This window comes from Acanthaster planci, linkage group LG13 (genome assembly GCF_054643075.1).
Source record: "Acanthaster planci isolate LZ-2023a linkage group LG13, COTS_SCS, whole genome shotgun sequence".
NCBI lineage: Eukaryota > Metazoa > Echinodermata > Asteroidea > Valvatida > Acanthasteridae > Acanthaster > Acanthaster planci.
Window position 1 is genome coordinate 13,250,918 of NC_141789.1, and position 16,517 is coordinate 13,267,434.

At 42.0% G+C, this 16,517-nt stretch overlaps 1 protein-coding gene across 1 annotated transcript; it reads right to left on the bottom strand.

Annotated features, from left to right (window-relative positions):
* Positions 1-301: 301 nt before the first annotated feature.
* LOC110983357 (zinc transporter ZIP13-like) lies at positions 302-16,349 on the bottom strand. The gene is made up of 9 exons (XM_022242556.2): positions 15,845-16,349; positions 10,523-10,627; positions 9,838-9,944; positions 9,016-9,306; positions 4,618-4,707; positions 4,424-4,474; positions 3,880-4,012; positions 2,946-3,045; positions 302-2,502 (listed from the first exon to the last, which is right to left on the bottom strand). The coding sequence occupies exons 1-9, from the start codon at positions 16,212-16,214 to the stop codon at positions 2,427-2,429; spliced, it is 1,323 nt and encodes a 440-aa protein (XP_022098248.2). The 5' UTR covers positions 16,215-16,349; the 3' UTR covers positions 302-2,426.
* Between the last annotated feature and the right edge of the window lie 168 nt (positions 16,350-16,517).

Genomic DNA, 16,517 nt, shown 5'->3' on the forward strand with positions numbered 1-16,517 from the left:
CATTCAACTGAAAGGGGCGGGGCCGTCAGTAACGACGAATCATTTTTTTAAAGACTAAATGGAGGAGGGGCATTATAGTTACTATATTTAAATTTCATTTAAAACCACGCCCTCATTTGTTCCCGCTCGGAGCGGATAGTATCCTCTAATTCTGGTCGCCGGATAACACATTCATATCTTTACGGGCTACAACGAAGGGAAACGTCTTCAACTGCCCGGACATACCATTGTTTTCGGCAAAAGAAACAAAGCAAACTGATAACATGCAAGCAAGAGACGATGAAGAACCACTTTAAAAACCTTCTTACATATTCTGGCATATAGTATTTAAAATATACTGCTTTATTAAAAAAAGTTACACACAGCTGTCATTAGAAATCCGTTCATGCAAGGGTTTATTATAACCCCGTCCATCTGAACGTCTGAAGAGACGCACTGTCAGCTTCCTCGAGCCCTGTTCACATTCATGACACGAACACTACTTCGCTTTCTTTCGCAGTTGTTTTAGAACACCTTTCTAATACTGTCGGCCATTTTGCATGGGGATGCGTTAATCCATTGGACAGGGCAAAATGCTACATTTGAAGCAAGATATGGGACGGAGAGAACTCCCCTTTCGTGTGGGTCATTGTTTGACCCCAATCTCAGGGAATCGTTTCAGACATCCGGGAGGGATGTGTAACTTTGAGTTTCGGAGGAAGGGGGGGTTCCCTCCATCCCATATCTTGCCGGATATGAAAGGCAAACACTGACGGGTGAGTGAATTGCTCCCAGTGCAAAGCGCGCATCCTGTGCCCCTCGGGGTGCACTTCCGGAGTAAAAACTGGCCCCTAGTTTGAAGATGTCACAACTCTCTCCACAGAAGGCTCTGCGGTGACCCACAGTTGTATGGAGACAGTATAGCACCAGCTTCAGAGCTTGGAAACAAAATGGCTGTTCATTGTGTGTACAGTATCGGGCATGTAGCTCTTGTATACCGACTGTCAGCGTGCACTGCTACATTACACCTGCCAGTCTGTTTCCAACAACGGTGACACTCATGTCGCAACTCTCTCTACACCATAGGGACCACTGTAAAGCTACAGGTGTCAGGCCTGTTCTTGTACATAATGCACCAAGTTTGCCCGAGAACAGGGTGACATGCTGTTTTATTGCATTGTCATGTAACGTGCACGCGCTTACGCACTCGAACGATTCAGTCTGTAGTCTTCTGCATGAAGCTTTTAAAAATGTTTCCGACGTCATCAATTCAGATGCGTGTCACGTCTCGTGCACTTGTGCACGTTTCACACATGGGCCCGTGCGAGTGTCTACGGGGTTCCAAGTTGTTTGTGTGCTTATGTGCTTATGACCTCAATGCTCTGCACGGCTCTGCAGCGAACTACCTTGAAGCGCCCCCAATGGACACTGCATAAAGCCTATAAACTGGGCGTACCCGTCAGTACTCGTACCAATTACAAAACATAATTAGTGCATACGATAAATGGACCCTTTTCAGTTGGTTTCAGCTGATGCAGAGTGCACTCGATGTTCAGCAATGTCACCAATTGTGTTCACTTACGATTACAGAAGCATAATCCTAATGACAGATCAAACCATGAAACAGTGAAATTCCTTTGTAAATATGTACAATACTTCCCAAGCTTACATTTCTTTGACCGCTATACATGTGAGTGTATTTAAGAATCAAAGTTCCATAATTTTTCAGCAATACTGGAAAAACCCATAAAGTTAAGATTAAGTCCATCTGTAACTCACGTTTAGGTTGATAAAAAAGTACTATTATCATATTTGTATTTACAATGAAAAAATACATCTGAGTGAAGTCATGGCTATGATTCAGGTTGAAAAAAATAAAAGGCAATCAAAATAAAATAACTAAAATTAATTCACTTTTTTAAGGTTTTTAATAATGGTAGTTTTTTCTTTTCTGTAATTACCAGAAAAAGCATTAGTTCAAGCAGTTTCTCGGCATAAAAAAAATAAAGGCAAGTTTGCGACTACGCCACTGACACCTGCATAGAAGATGATAAATTATTACACACCTACTGTATACGTGCACGATACACTTGAGTAACGTTATACCAGTTACTCAGTTTGCGCTGCTACGAAGGCAGAACTGTGCACATCACTTGCATAAAAACGAGAGACTTAAAGATGACCCAGAAGCCACAGTTATTATCACATTATCATTCACAGGGATAGCTCTTATTTTGTCCCCTTCATGGAGACCAATAAACCTGGTCGATACCGTCCACACGACCATCACCTGATGCAGACACTGTCGTGCGATCTTCACGAGGCGGTCTGGGGCTGATCAACTAAACTGCGATTGATGAACCTGATCCGTCTGAGCTGACCCGATTTCTCGCCTGGCAGCACTCTCAGCTGGCAGGCCACGCCGACTATGTTCCTCAACCTGTTCCTCAGTCCACAATGAGATTGACGGCACCCATGACGGCCACGCCGCACAGGAGAAAGACAACTTGTTTGATGCTCTCCCTTATATATATAATAAAAAATGGTCATTAACCCTCCTTTAGTTTTACAGCACAAATATGCACTAGTGCCCAAGGTCACTCTCTTGCATGTTGGTGCAGTGCACAACTCGACACAGCTGTGCTTCTTTGGGGTGTTTACCAAGTGACCCAAAGAGTGACTTCAGCATAGGAGGGTTAATAGCCAAACTATGCAAAATATCATCATGTAATGACCCTCCCCTATGCCTGTTTACTTTGTTTTTGAAATTCTACTTAGAGTATTAAAGTTGAGTTTGAAAACAGCTGTTAGCAAGACATAATGCATATTGTCGTGAATTTTGTGCGCATGCTATTACAAGTTGGCCGACTAGTATCTGGTATTTACCAGAACTGCAAAGAAAACAACATCAGCCAATCATTTTGTCAACGCTTCATCAGCCCCGCCTCTCTATGCATATGCATTACCTTGGGTTGCTTTCCTCCAGCAGATCCGGTAGTACTGTCACCAGGGCAATATTTAGAAACCCCCCTGAAGTGAATGGTAGAATCCATGCAGCACTGTCACCTGTGTAAACCAAAAAACAGGAGAATCCATCCGGGCCTGTTTAAGGGAAGGCGTGGCATGAAGACCAAGTGTTTACAAGTCAATGAGGCAGTACACCAAAAGTATAAATGCAAATTGTGCCCTCACAAATAAACACACGGTCGTGTGGCAATGCTTAAAATAGCAACTTCTGTTATGGATATTGAAAGTAAAACTAAACACAGAATAAATCCAACATGGTTATCTACATATTTGCATACTTTACACGATGCACTTTCATCAATTTGTTTATATTTAGCAGGAAATCAACACTAAATAAACTTTTGACCGAGTAAGCAATGCCCAGCGTAGTCTGAGCTCTGCCCCCTTTCCTGAGAGGAAAACAAAAGCTGTAAACCATTACCAGTGGCTGTGTTAATGATTTGACACAAATGATTCTTCCTTTGTATACTCTGAATATTGCTGCAGTCAATGTTTTGAAGTCGAGCCAAAATGCTTTGGCAATGTTACCGTCATTCCAAAGTTGCCCCGTAAAATCTTGGCTTCTTTGACAATGGTCTCTCTTTTTCCAAATCCGGCCGAGCCCATAGGTTTTTCCTACAACACCAGCGTTTGCAATGGAGCTGGTCTTAAATAATATGTAGCAGAGACAAAGTACGAGGCAATATCCCTCAGACAGGACAGACACATGTTGCCTGCTTCATCATCTCAACAAAAGAGGGCAGCATTCATCTTCCTGGCAGCAATCAAGAACCATGCAGCACTTGTATTATTCTGGAGACCATGTTGAACACTACCTTCCCTGCTGCTACGCAAATCAAACATGGGCTGTTTCCATGGATACAGACATTTTACCTGCTTTTTCGGCCGACTCTGACATGAGGGCGAGCAGAGCCCCGCAGAGACCCCCTGTCGCTGTGCAGACCTGGGCTTTGGCGGCTTGCCATCTGCCGAAACCCGACTGCAACAGGATCGCAAAGTCCCCAATCTGTTGAGGTGTCGAAAGACCAAAGCGGGAAACAAGAATGAAGCGACCAACCAATCAAGAACTGACAAGACATCTATTAATCCACCACTCTGCAAAATATGCAATCCATCGATTGGATTACAGCTGAGTAACATAAATGCCTGCCGACCACCTGTTAGTCTATCACATCAGCCAGGCTCGTCAATCAACCATTCGACCAGTCAGGTAACTCTTCCCCCTGTAATTACATCCACTGGAATATACACAATGAATGTACAAAGGTAAACAGCTCTGAAAGAAAGCTGTGGCTAAAAAGTACTGTAAACATCTGGCTTTATATTTGCGATCAGTGAAGACCTAGATGTAGATACAAATATTATGACAGGGTCCAAGAGAATATCATATGCGAGTTACCTGTGTACATTTACGTACCTCATGAGGAATTTCATGCAGCAGAATTGCAGCAGTTGTCAGTAAACCAACCTGTCGGGGGGAGGGGTTAAGAAAGATCAAATCACAGAAGAAAGAATGTCAGTGCTCTCGATGCACTCGTATGAGTATCTCAGAAATTCAAGGTGAAATGCTACCGAGGTAAGCGAGAAAATAATGTCCACGGAGCAACGCACCTTATTGCTGACCAGGAAACTGCCAGCAACTGCCAAGCCGTGGGTGAAGTTGTCGATGAAATTGGCGAGAAGATTGAGGTACCCGATAACCTAACAACAGTAACAAAAGGGGGAGACCTGAGAAGTATCTCCTGGTATCAACTTGTGAGTTGTTTCCAGGAAAGTTAAAATTGAAACACCCCTCCCCCCAAAAAAAAAATGAAGTGGGGAGAATTATAGGGTCCTGGTTTGAAAACATACCTAACTAACCCAATCCCCTGAAAAAAATTCAAATTGTCAGTGACTGATTGGATCTTGTGTATCAAGTGTTCTTGGAGAAAACGTACAGCAAATACATTGCATTGCAATTGAAACTTAACCCTGTGAAAACGAGGGGGAAAAATTGCGAAAAGGATTCCCATTCACATTTCCCATTTGTGAAAAAAATTGAGACAAAATGAAATGAAGTGTGACAATTTTTCCCACCGAGGGGAAAAAAATTTCACAATTTGTGAAATGAATATTCATTTCAGAGTGTGGAAAGTTTCCGCTTTTGAGGTTAAACTTTCAATTGCAAAAAACACACAAAAATTGTGAAAAGAGTTCCCCATTCACTGGCCAATTTCCCACTTGGGAAAAAAGCTGTGAAAAAGATTCCCTCTTGTGTAAAACGGTGTGAACATTTTACCCACTTGTGAAATTCTTTTTCCCAGAGGGGAAAAAGTGTGATAATTTTTCCCACCGAGTGGAAAATTCTTCACATTTTGTGAACTGAATAATCATTTCCCCAGATGTGTGTGATAATTTTTCCTACCGAGTGGAAAATTCCTCACATTTTGTGAACTGACTAATCATTTCCCCAGATGTGTGTGATAATTTTTCCCACCGAGTGGAAAATTCTTCACATTTTGTGAACTGAATAATCATTTCCCCAGATGTGTCTGATAATTTTTCCCACCGAGTGGAAAATTCTTCACATTTTGTGAACTGAATAATCATTTCCCCAGATGGAAAAAAGCGTGAACAGTTTTCCCCTTTTTGAGGCTTACTTTCAATTGCAATGTACTGCACATGTGTAATATTTTCACGGACAGTTGGGGGTAGTAAGATGTATCCGAGTGAAATTATATTTTGGAATTTATCTGCTCTCAAGTAAAAAAAGAAAAAATCATGGACTGTAAAATTAAAATTTAAAGGCCCCCCGTTGAAGAAAATTCAAGAGGACTCAAAGGTTAATAATGTATACTATCTTTGTAGTGAGCCCTGCTGGTCTGGCATTTTTGAGCAAGAATCTACATGGATATCTCAGAATCTCGCCATCATGCCTGTTTACCCGACAGGACGGGATGTGGGGGGGAGGGATGGATAGCCCAAGCTGTTCATCATGCCGTCTAGCATACGTAGGTCACGATTTCACTGATGTGACTGCATGAAGCAACCAGGGGGGGGTGTGTTGGTGAGAGGCTGAGCTGATTTAATGCGATTGCCATCTGTGTGCAGACGGTCACGGATTAGCAAAAACGGCGAGATGAGATCGGACGTGTTCATGCATGAAAGGCGACGGAGTTGAAGCTGATTTTGGTGAATGCAAGGGCTGTGCACTCTCAGATAAAAAGCGATTTGTCTGTGATTTTTTGCTTTAAAAAAATTGGATATTTCCATCTGTCTTCCAGTAACCAATAAGCTTGTGTTATTTCAGCGGAAGGCCAAATGTAAGCTTTGCAAACTTGTCTGTTGCTAAATTTCATTGGGCTAATCTTTATCCCATAATTCTAACTTGCTCCCCCCCGAGTTGTTGAACGGAAAACAACTGGACATGTTTTGTCGCAAAAGGAAATACCCTGTATTACGGCAAGAACAATATTATTTGACAAGACATTAAAAAAACACTAGCCCCTAAACACTACAGGCATATTAAAAAAAAATTAGTGAATCTATCCAAAATGAAAATTAATTTTTGAGACTCCAAATGGTATCGAGCACTGTCTTACAAAAAAACCTCCAGAGTATGCAATTTGTGTTTTTTTAAATTAAATGGCACATAAACCACTGAAACAGATGTGCATGTTTATCATTTTTTTGGTACCATAAACGCAGAGAAGAAAATTACACCCCTCCGTAACTATAAAATAACCACCTGAACTCAATAACTGATATAATTCCGTGACAGATGAGAGCCACCAAGGCATGGGACCTGTTTGCACAGCTCTCGCCAGTATAAACACATTAAAAGTCGGCACGGAGGGCTTTGTGCGAGTGCTATGCCGCGGCGCACAGTCGATATCGGCGGTGAATTGCAATAAATGCAAATTCCATGTGGGAATCCCTCCAATCGATGGGCGCATACAAATTAACACAGTAACTTTCCTCATCAAATGATGCAATAATTCGACACAGACTTCCTGAGGAAATCAACACCTGTGCTCACATCAAAAAAAAAAATTTTTTTTGGCTCTCTCTCACAATTAGGGCTGTGCCAAATATTCGAATATCCAAATATCCATCGATTATCGAATATTTGAATATTATTTTTCTAAATTTGAATATTCGAATGCAAAATCAACGAACAAGACAAAAAGAAAAGGAGAAGTTTGTTTTGTTTTAAATGACAAAAATCACACTTTAGAGGCTTGTTTCAAGCAGATTCAAATAAAAAGTGACAGAATAATTTATCTTACAAGATTCAAAAAGTAAATTATTCATTACAAAATTTAAAAGGAATAGAAATTTTCAACAGGGCAAGAAGTACTGTTTGTTAAATTTTGCTAAATTGTGGCTGGAGATAGTCCTAGAATTGAGAAGCTTTTATGGGGATTATAATGTGCAATTGTGTGCATTATTGAGACTGATTTTGTATATAGTTTGTTCATCAACAACCTTCTGGTCAGTACCACCAAATATTTAAACATTCGATTGAACTGAAGATCGAATATTCGAATAGTGAATTATTCAGATTGACTCAGCCCTAGTCACAATGGCCGGGGTCCAAATATAGACTGCAAAATGTACGTTATCTGATGACGTGAAGTCATCTGTTCCCCAAAACACGAGAAAAAAAAAAAGAATTCTAAAAATGTGTATCCAACAGGGAAATCCGTACATATTTTTGTGACAATTTTTGTTGTGACACTGAATACTTTTTAGGGAAAAGCGGTGAATATGTTGAGGAAGTCTGTTACGTGGGGGGAAAAAGAGGAATGAGACATGTTGAACGGACAGGGGTATATAGATCGACAGTCATTTGCAAAAGTTTAAGACCACCTGGAATTTTATTGGTATTTCTGTCACTGGGCCTGCATTACATTGTCTCTCTGAATGATTACGTAAGATGACTAAGATGCTTTTTACAGTGGTGATAACATCAGAGTTATGTGACGAGCCACTGAAAGAATTTTTTTGCAAAGACAAGTTTTGGATGACATTTTGTCTGTAAGGCAGCATGGGTAAAGAAAAAGCCAGTCCAAACATGGAGGTAGGACAGCATGGTCTAAGTAATCAGAAAAAAAGGGGCACACTAAACATGAGACTGTTAACATTTCAAATCATGGAAATGGAGTCAAATATTTGTTAAACCAAGATACAAAAGTTACACACTGAAAATAAACATAAGCTGCCATGATTGATTGATTTAAGTTTGGTTTTTCTTCATGCTAATGCATTTTGTACGGGTGGTTCTCAACTGCTGCAAATGTACATAAATATGGCAGGGTAAAATGTTGAAACAGCAAGGGGGTGAAACATCAACCTGTCAGGACGTAATGTGAGTGCACGTACGCATTTTGGGCTGAAGTAAACGAGCGCAAGTATCGAATACAATTAACATGAAATGTGACAGCAAGCAAGGACATAAACATGACAATATAAAGGAACATTTTGACTCCTAAAATTCCATTGAACTGGTATTGCTCCCAAACCTCTCGTTGGTGTTTGAAGGTTTTTGGAGGGTTGGGGGTTTTGTTTTACATGTTTTAAAACAAAACCAACAACTCTTTTCACAATAAAAACATGTAGCACAGTCCAACACTGCATATTTTCGTATGCATTGATAATGAATAAAATTCATATAAGCATCGACACTAAGCGCAAGGAAAAGACTTGACTGACTTATTAATCATACTAATGATGGGTTTTTCCACAGGTGTTTTTGACAGTGCTCGTAATACTAATGCCAACACACCAGACAGTGCCTGTAACGGGAACGGCACGCAGCCTGAACGAGGGCACATGGGAAATACCATCTGTCCTCCTGAAGAGCTAGCAAACTCACTGGCTGCGTGTGCCTGTGAACTGTTTCAGCAGTGTTGGCTTACTGTACGCATTTGTGAATGACAAGTTCAGTGGAACGCCGCTGTAAATGGCAAGTGAATGTATCTTACTTCAACTTTTTTCTTCCCTCTAGTGACATTTAGATCACTTTACCTTGACTTTAATTTCTCGGTTGTCTTCTGCCTGACAACCAGCTGTCCTGCTCCGCCCGACTTGGCTCACTGCATGCCCGTTGGCCATCAAGCCGTTAGCCATGGCTCCGCCCTTGCTCCGCCCGTTTTCGTGCGTCCTTTTTCTCTTCCTAGTCTTCTTCTTGGTCTTGGGCAAGATGGCAGCCCGGCCATTCATAGAGGGCGGCAAGATGGCATCTGGCAGTGCCGTGTGAGCTGCAGCTCTGCGTTCTTCACAGGCGCCGTCGGCAACTTTGCTCTTGGAGTCCACATCCTGACAAGATGGAAATGACTTTTCTAGGTCAACGGCTAAAATGTGTAAACAGGATTTCTCATGGGTTCCGCAGCATTGTAACAAGTTTGACAAAATTGGAACATTAAAACACTTGGCTCTGTCATTTGTATGAAAGGTTATTTGCCTGTGTCATCCACATTCAAGTTCTACTGACTTAACCTACTGGTTCACCACTTTTCAAGATGCATGTAGCAAACTATTCAGCAATCTCATTCTCAAATCTAGACTAAAAACCTTAGTGTTGACACCGCCGATCGATGGTATACTTTTGAACGTTTCGTAACTGCTATATGGAAAGTCTTTTGAGTGCACGGGCTTTATTTTCAGCTCAGTGGTGCACAAAAAAGAATTTTCAGTGGTGCAAGCGTGCTTGATCCTGACGTTCCTGTGTTTTCATTTCTCTTCAACCGACTTCCGTAAATCCAGACCCTTGCAATGTGCTTTTGATTATTGCTACAGTACATGTATATGCAAAGAATGCAACAGAATCTTTTCTGGAAAGCCACATACCTCATGTTGGTGGCTCTCGCCATCTCCAAAAATTTTCTCTAGAACGAGAAAGGTAAAAATTCCAGCCAATACCCACATCCCGATCCTCATCTGACCATCGTGATCCTCTGCAAAACAAGAGCAAACTGCTTTTTTTTCCACTACCAAGCTGGTGCTGCATTTCACATCTTAAGGAAGCCATCAAAGGCACAAATCTTTTGGAAGAACAACTTACAGGTCCATTCCACGCCAGTGGGTTCAACGCTTCTCACTTGTCAAGAAGCCAAGAATCTTGCACTGGGTAACTCATGCCCACCAACTCTACTGGTACTTCTTGCTCGCATTCACATGTCCATGGCAAGCATTCTTATAATAACCCTAACCATCCCAGATCCTTCAAACTCTAACCAGGAAGGTTCCAGAGCAAGTAAAAAAGTATGCCTTCTTAATTATGAGTCCGGGCAAAGCATATGGGCGACTCTGACAGGCTGCCCTCACGCACTACACTTGTGTGCATTCTTAAAGTTGAGGGTGCATATACCGCATTTTAGTAAAGCCCTACGCTTTGTTGGTTGAAGACGTATGCAACGTGCACATGTATACCATGCGCATGTACGAGTGCACTGATGGTTTCTTATTCTGGCCCCTGGATTAGCCCACACCGTAAACACCCCCAATTTAGTCTCACTCTCAAGAACAGACCTACCTGGAGCAATGTGCGACCACGCCTCTGGCATCAGATGAAGGAACACATCGCCGAGGAGACCCCCGACTGCAAAACTGAGGAGGCACTTGAATTTTGCTGCCCCTTCTGTGCATCACAGGAGACAGAGATAAGGAACAAAGATGCAAGAATCATGAACTATGAACGGTATTGCGTATTGGGTCAACAAATGGAGAGGGATAAAGGATAGAGGTCTACAAGATGTGTGCCATGTTTTAGCCAGTAATTGAAAGGGTGTGTTCAAATCTGCCACAATAGTGTACTGCAGTTTACTGCAGTTGAGTTTTATACTCAACTGTATAATTTTCTGTTTCTTGGCCAAGTCGGCAGCATTGGGAAAACCTCATGAAACTACCAGCTGATCTACATGTACTCTTTACATTCAACACCCAGAATTGGCCTATTAGCGACGAATCACCCATTTGCAAAACAAAATACCGGTAGGGTGTCCAAACCGGCGGTTTGAATATACCCAACAGGAAATGAGACTGAGGGGTACCGCCTCCAACATGTCCAATCCCTATACACATTCCAGACTATTGTTACTTAACACATCCCCCCAAGATGTCTGAAAGGAATTCCCCAGATTCCTGCAAGACAATGACCAACACAAAGCAGGGGGGGAGGCTCTCTCCATCTCATACCTTGCTGCATATGGGTTTGAAACCGCTTTACAGATTGTTCCAAGGACATCCAGACACCTCTATGGAAAAAACCTTTCAGTGCACCCGATTACATCCAGAAAGAAATGAGACTGAGGGGTACCCCCTCCCAACATGTCCAATTGCTATATATACACTCTAGACTATTGTTACCTAACACATCCCCCTACATGTGGATGTCTGAAAAGAATTCCTCAGATTCCAGTGAGACAATGACCAACACAAAGTGGGGGGAGGGAGAGGGGATTCTCTCCGTCTCATATCTTGCTTCATATGTACCGGATAATTAGTGTCTTCAAAATGAGAGGGTACTGTAATTGCCAAAATCAAGTGTTGCAAGTTTTCTAATGGTACACACCGGTACGTGTCCAGTGCATGCACAACATTACTAAAAGTACATGTATATTAGATGATTTTTACCTAGTTCTGTAGCACTTGTTTAAGGTATTACATGTATTTCAGGGATGTACTTCATTAGACCTAACTGCCAAGCATATTGTTTGGCTTATAGTACTTAGTACTATTAGCCTGAGCCTGAAGGACCTAGCACTACAAATTACTACTTCTGGCTACATGTAGGTTACTTCCATTGTTACTTGTACAGAGAACAATAAAGCCGTGCATTCCTAGTGCCACAGCAGTGTACATGTATGGTACAATGTCTTATCTACTGTATCTTATGGCTTCACAGAACAATAAAGTCATGTCCTCTTACAAGCGACAGCGCTCAGTACTACATTTTACTACAAGTAGTAATTTGTAGCATTATTTAGGGTTAGGGTTAATGAAGTTGAACTAGTCTTCTGTAGAATGCTGTGGTGACTTTATTCAACCATGGAGCTATTCATGATTCAACTAAACTACAGAGCTTTATGTCTCCAACACTTCCAGACACTAAAACCATCCTCAGTCAAACTCACTGAGAGTCCACAAAGTCCCAGTTCAACGGTAAGTTACTGAAATCTCAGCCTTTGGACTGACCCTATCAGGAGATAACACCTCTGATCTGTTTGGGCTAAACATTACAGGTCTCAACAAAGCCAATGGGCATGTATCATGCATTGTTTGTCAGTGAAAAATAATGCTTTGAAGGTTGAGAACAATGGGCACTGAGGCTGCTACAGTTTGCAACTTCTGAAGCGCGGGGACAACAGAGGGCCTAGGGGGGCTTAACATCAGAGCCGTGGACTGTGTGTGGGGGCTTTGGAGCCAGAACTTTAATCGAACAGGTTGAACTTGTTGGATTTTATTTCAGTCTGACTTGTTAGTGGGGCATTGCAAGACATACATGTACATGTACTTCAACCCTGATCTTTGCAACTTGGGTCTTTAGTTCCACATTTTCTATACGAAAGTAGGCCTACATATAATTTTTGAGCGGTGCATTTTTATCACACATTTTAAATACAATTTTGTTTAAAATTTAAAGTGCCAGACCAAGTCGAAACGACAAATTAAAGCAGTACAGTAAAGCAGACTCCGGATTTACAGCTGGCTGAGTGAATTTCCTGGATGATATCCACATGTCGCCTGGAACAAGTTCATCTGGTGAGGTCATAACTGTAAATATACGTCTGCACCGGTGCGCGCATGCATAATGCACTATACAGTGCATGTACATGTACAAGTACATGTACATGTGTACAGTTACAGCGCATTACCTACATGTATGCATACCGGTATACATTGTACATGTACATGCACATCTGGGGGCCTCTCAAAGCCTCTGTCAGCACTGTGTTCCAAACCAGACTGCTGGGGAACAGAGAATATGCTGGCAATTCCAAAATTATGGATTTTACATACAAGCATTCCGGCTGAAACCTGACCATAAAACACAAAGGTTCCACCTGTTGACCTGTACGATGCAACGGGGTCAGCACTTGTAAAATGAACTTGAAAATGAGTCTACACTAATCATGCCACATGCATGTGTATATGTACATGTGTATCTTTCATATCAACTTTGATTGTCACATCGACTCTCTACATGCAGATTAAAATGATGGCGATTTAAAATGCATCCCGTGCACAGTGTCATGTGAACATGTACATGCACATGCAGGTGCATGCTCGCTTGGCAGTACTGCCTATAATATGGTCTACGTGACCGTTTGATGTGTCACATTACAGAGCCCACTTGGGTACACCAGCCAAGGTCATGTCAAAAGGTTGACGGTGGCCTAGCCAGCACCTGCATTAGACATTCTGGCAGGGCCAACTCAGTCAGAAATTGGGCACAAGTGGTGTGATCTTCCAAGTAACGGCCTTGCAACTAACCTTATGCAGTCATAAAGCACTTGAAACTAGGGGTTGAAACTAAGTGGTTGACAAACACGTAGGAACAACTCACCCACCCAGCAAACATTTGAAAGGTCGACCCTTTGTAAGGATTTCTTTTCACAACACTTCCCCTTTTTTCTTTGGTTAAAAAAAAAAATTTGTATGTATGTAATCAGTTTCTGAAATGAAGGTAAATAACCAGTTACAAGCCCTATACATGCCACATTATGGCCAGGCCAAGTCCATATCCTGCACACAGTTATGACAAGAATGGCATGACAGCCACATCTGGCAACAGTTCTCTGCCTGTATTTCCGGGTCAGTTTGTGCTACACACAAGTGGGTACATGTACTGTACATGTACATGCATGTATACATGTATAGACAATGTACACGTATAAGTGTACCAAGAAAATACAAAATGCTGACAATGCAACCTAAACACATGGCTGCTGCACAGCGTATTTGTACCGGTAATCGGTATGTGTGTAGGTTAAATTTACCATACTGTACATGTATGTATGCACATAATTTACAGGTTCACAAAAGCTATTATTCAATGCATTATAAATACCTCTCCACACATTTAATTACCCGATGTACACAGACAAGTACAGGTGTACATGTACACTGTGCTTTAAGTATTGACTAAATCTGATTTCTTGAACAAATGATGGTACATGTAACACCTGAAGGTACACTTTGTGAAACTGCTAAGAAAAATTTCATCTGCTGTATAACTTGAGCATCATGAACACGATGACGCTGATCTTCAGAGTGGGGGCACTGGAGTTGGCGTTGGAAGACATCTGGCCACCTGCTCAAGTCAAAATGTCGGGAACAGAGGGCCGCCGAAATTGGAAGTGTGTAGAAGTTAGACAAGATCAAATTTGGCACTCTTGTTCATATGCACCAGGCTTGATCCTCGGGGCAAGATTCTCTCTTCAATCGAGACCTGAATTGATACGCTGCGACTCAAACTTGGCTGGTAAATAAATGAGAACCTCATCTTTCTTTACATCATGACAATTTTGGAGAATTTGGTAATCTAAACTGTACAGTTGGCCTGATTTCATTTATTTTCATGTTTCCTTTTCTTCATTCAAGGTTCCAGTGTGACTGTGTGAGGTTGGAGTTGATATTTGCATGGGAACAATTGTTTTTCTCAGGAGCACAGCTAACTTCAATAGGAGTGAACTGTGAGAAGGCAATAAAGCTTGAAGAAGATTTCACAGATGAGAGGTCACATTATGAAAGAGAAGGCACCATACTTAGATCAGGGCAGACGGAACATCGAGAGAATTTTTACTTGAAAACAAAAAATCCTCTAGGAGCACTTATCATGTATATCAAAACCACAGTAGGATGCTGGAAGTTTGCAGTCATGGAGGTAAGATAATGGAGCATGACTAGAAGGGTAGGGTACTGAGTGGGGGGCCTTTGGCTAACTTTGCCTCCACGACTCCAACTTCCAAGAAGCATGGTCAGACCTCTGACCAGCCCCGGAATTTAGAAAGGAAATAAATTGGCTTGAGGTGCAAAATCATGGTGACAATTACCGGTATGTTCTACATACACTTTGCTACTCTTTCAGGTTTGGCGCAATTGGACGATCTGTACGACCACGTGATCTCTGCGCAGTGTTGATCTTATAACTGGCGGATCTTATAACTGGAAAAATTGTTTCAAAAGAGTGAAGTAACGTTGGAGATTTGAAACAGGACTGACTGATGGCGCAGTACGATCGCCCTATTGGGATGATTAACCAGTATTTCCCACTATTCATAAGATCCTCATACATGTAGGATTGGCAACTGTTACACTGGAACTATTTGAACATACATGTACAAGCACATGTCTAAGCACTGTAGGGCTATTCATAGGGCCTACATGGTTGAATTGAATGTACATGTACATCTCCTTAAATCTTTGTGATTAGGCCATTGATAAACGAGCAAAATTAACATTTGAGGAAAAAGTCCAACACATCCCACGTTAACCCCAACCCCTAGGGTGTATGTAAAATCGTATTCAACTACGAGGATTTGGGACTGTTGGGGTTTAAAAACAGAGTTCCACATGGACATCACTGACAGTACACCCTATGCAAGAGAACCTTATGAGACTGGTCTGGAAAATTGTGATTTCTGAGTAAATGCTTCAATGTTTTCACTGTTAAAATTGACTTCTTAGGACATGTTGTCACTTTCTGATGGCTAATAAACTACGGCAAGGGAAAATTAGCAATATCTGTATATGGAACTCTTACCAAAAATACACTCAATAAAAGGTCCTCAAAAACTTAACCTCCTTCAATGACTTTGTGCCTTTAGTTAGGCCTCTCCTGAAGCATGTTTACCTCCATTCTGCACATCAGGTCCGATGTCAATGGGCAGCAAAAGCGGGAATATTCCAGTCATTCCAACCAGTACGGTCGCCAGCAGAGCACACACCCACGCCTCCAGACCCTTGGCTTCCGATTCCGTCTTGAACTCCGAGAATAACTCGCCCTCGTCATCTGAAACCACCACAGCTTCACCGTTGACGTTGCTCTTTTCACGGTTGGCACGCAGCTGACTAGTCGGGTAGGGGGAGACTTTCCCCGTATGCGTTTTGGCACGGTGGATGTCACACGACGCGAGCGGAGACAGCAACAAAAACACGACTAACACGGCGTTAAAAAACGACTGTCTTCCCCTAAAAAGTCCATTTCTTGTTGGAGGCGTCATTGTTGCAATGTCACACCTAGTGTTAAGCCAATTCAAACGTGCAAAATGGGGAATTTTGCTTTAAAAAGCTAGGCAGGCGTGAGGCGAACCGACACTGCGGCCGCGGCTGCACGACGTGATACATGGACTCTTAATCTTACGTGCTTCAAAGATTCCTTTTGTAATGTTTATTTCCACTTATTTCCGGACCCAACATCATACGTGGCAGTCTAGACGCTCGAGTTATTATTTCTACGAAGTGCTAGGACATTATCGCGCCCCCCTGGATTGGGACTGATGGAGGCTTGGTTTCTTGTTTGGTTT

Excerpts from the sequence above, each read along its gene's own strand:
- LOC110983357 (XM_022242556.2), bottom strand. The coding sequence starts at position 16,214 with ATGACGCCTCCAACAAGAAATGGACTTTTTAGGGGAAGACAGTCGTTT. Across the intron at positions 9,945-10,522 it reads GTGGTCGCACATTGCTCCAG|AGGATCACGATGGTCAGATG; the intron begins GTAGGTCTGTTC and ends CTTGTTTTGCAG. Across the intron at positions 9,307-9,837 it reads GCGAGAGCCACCAACATGAG|GATGTGGACTCCAAGAGCAA; the intron begins GTATGTGGCTTT and ends CCATCTTGTCAG.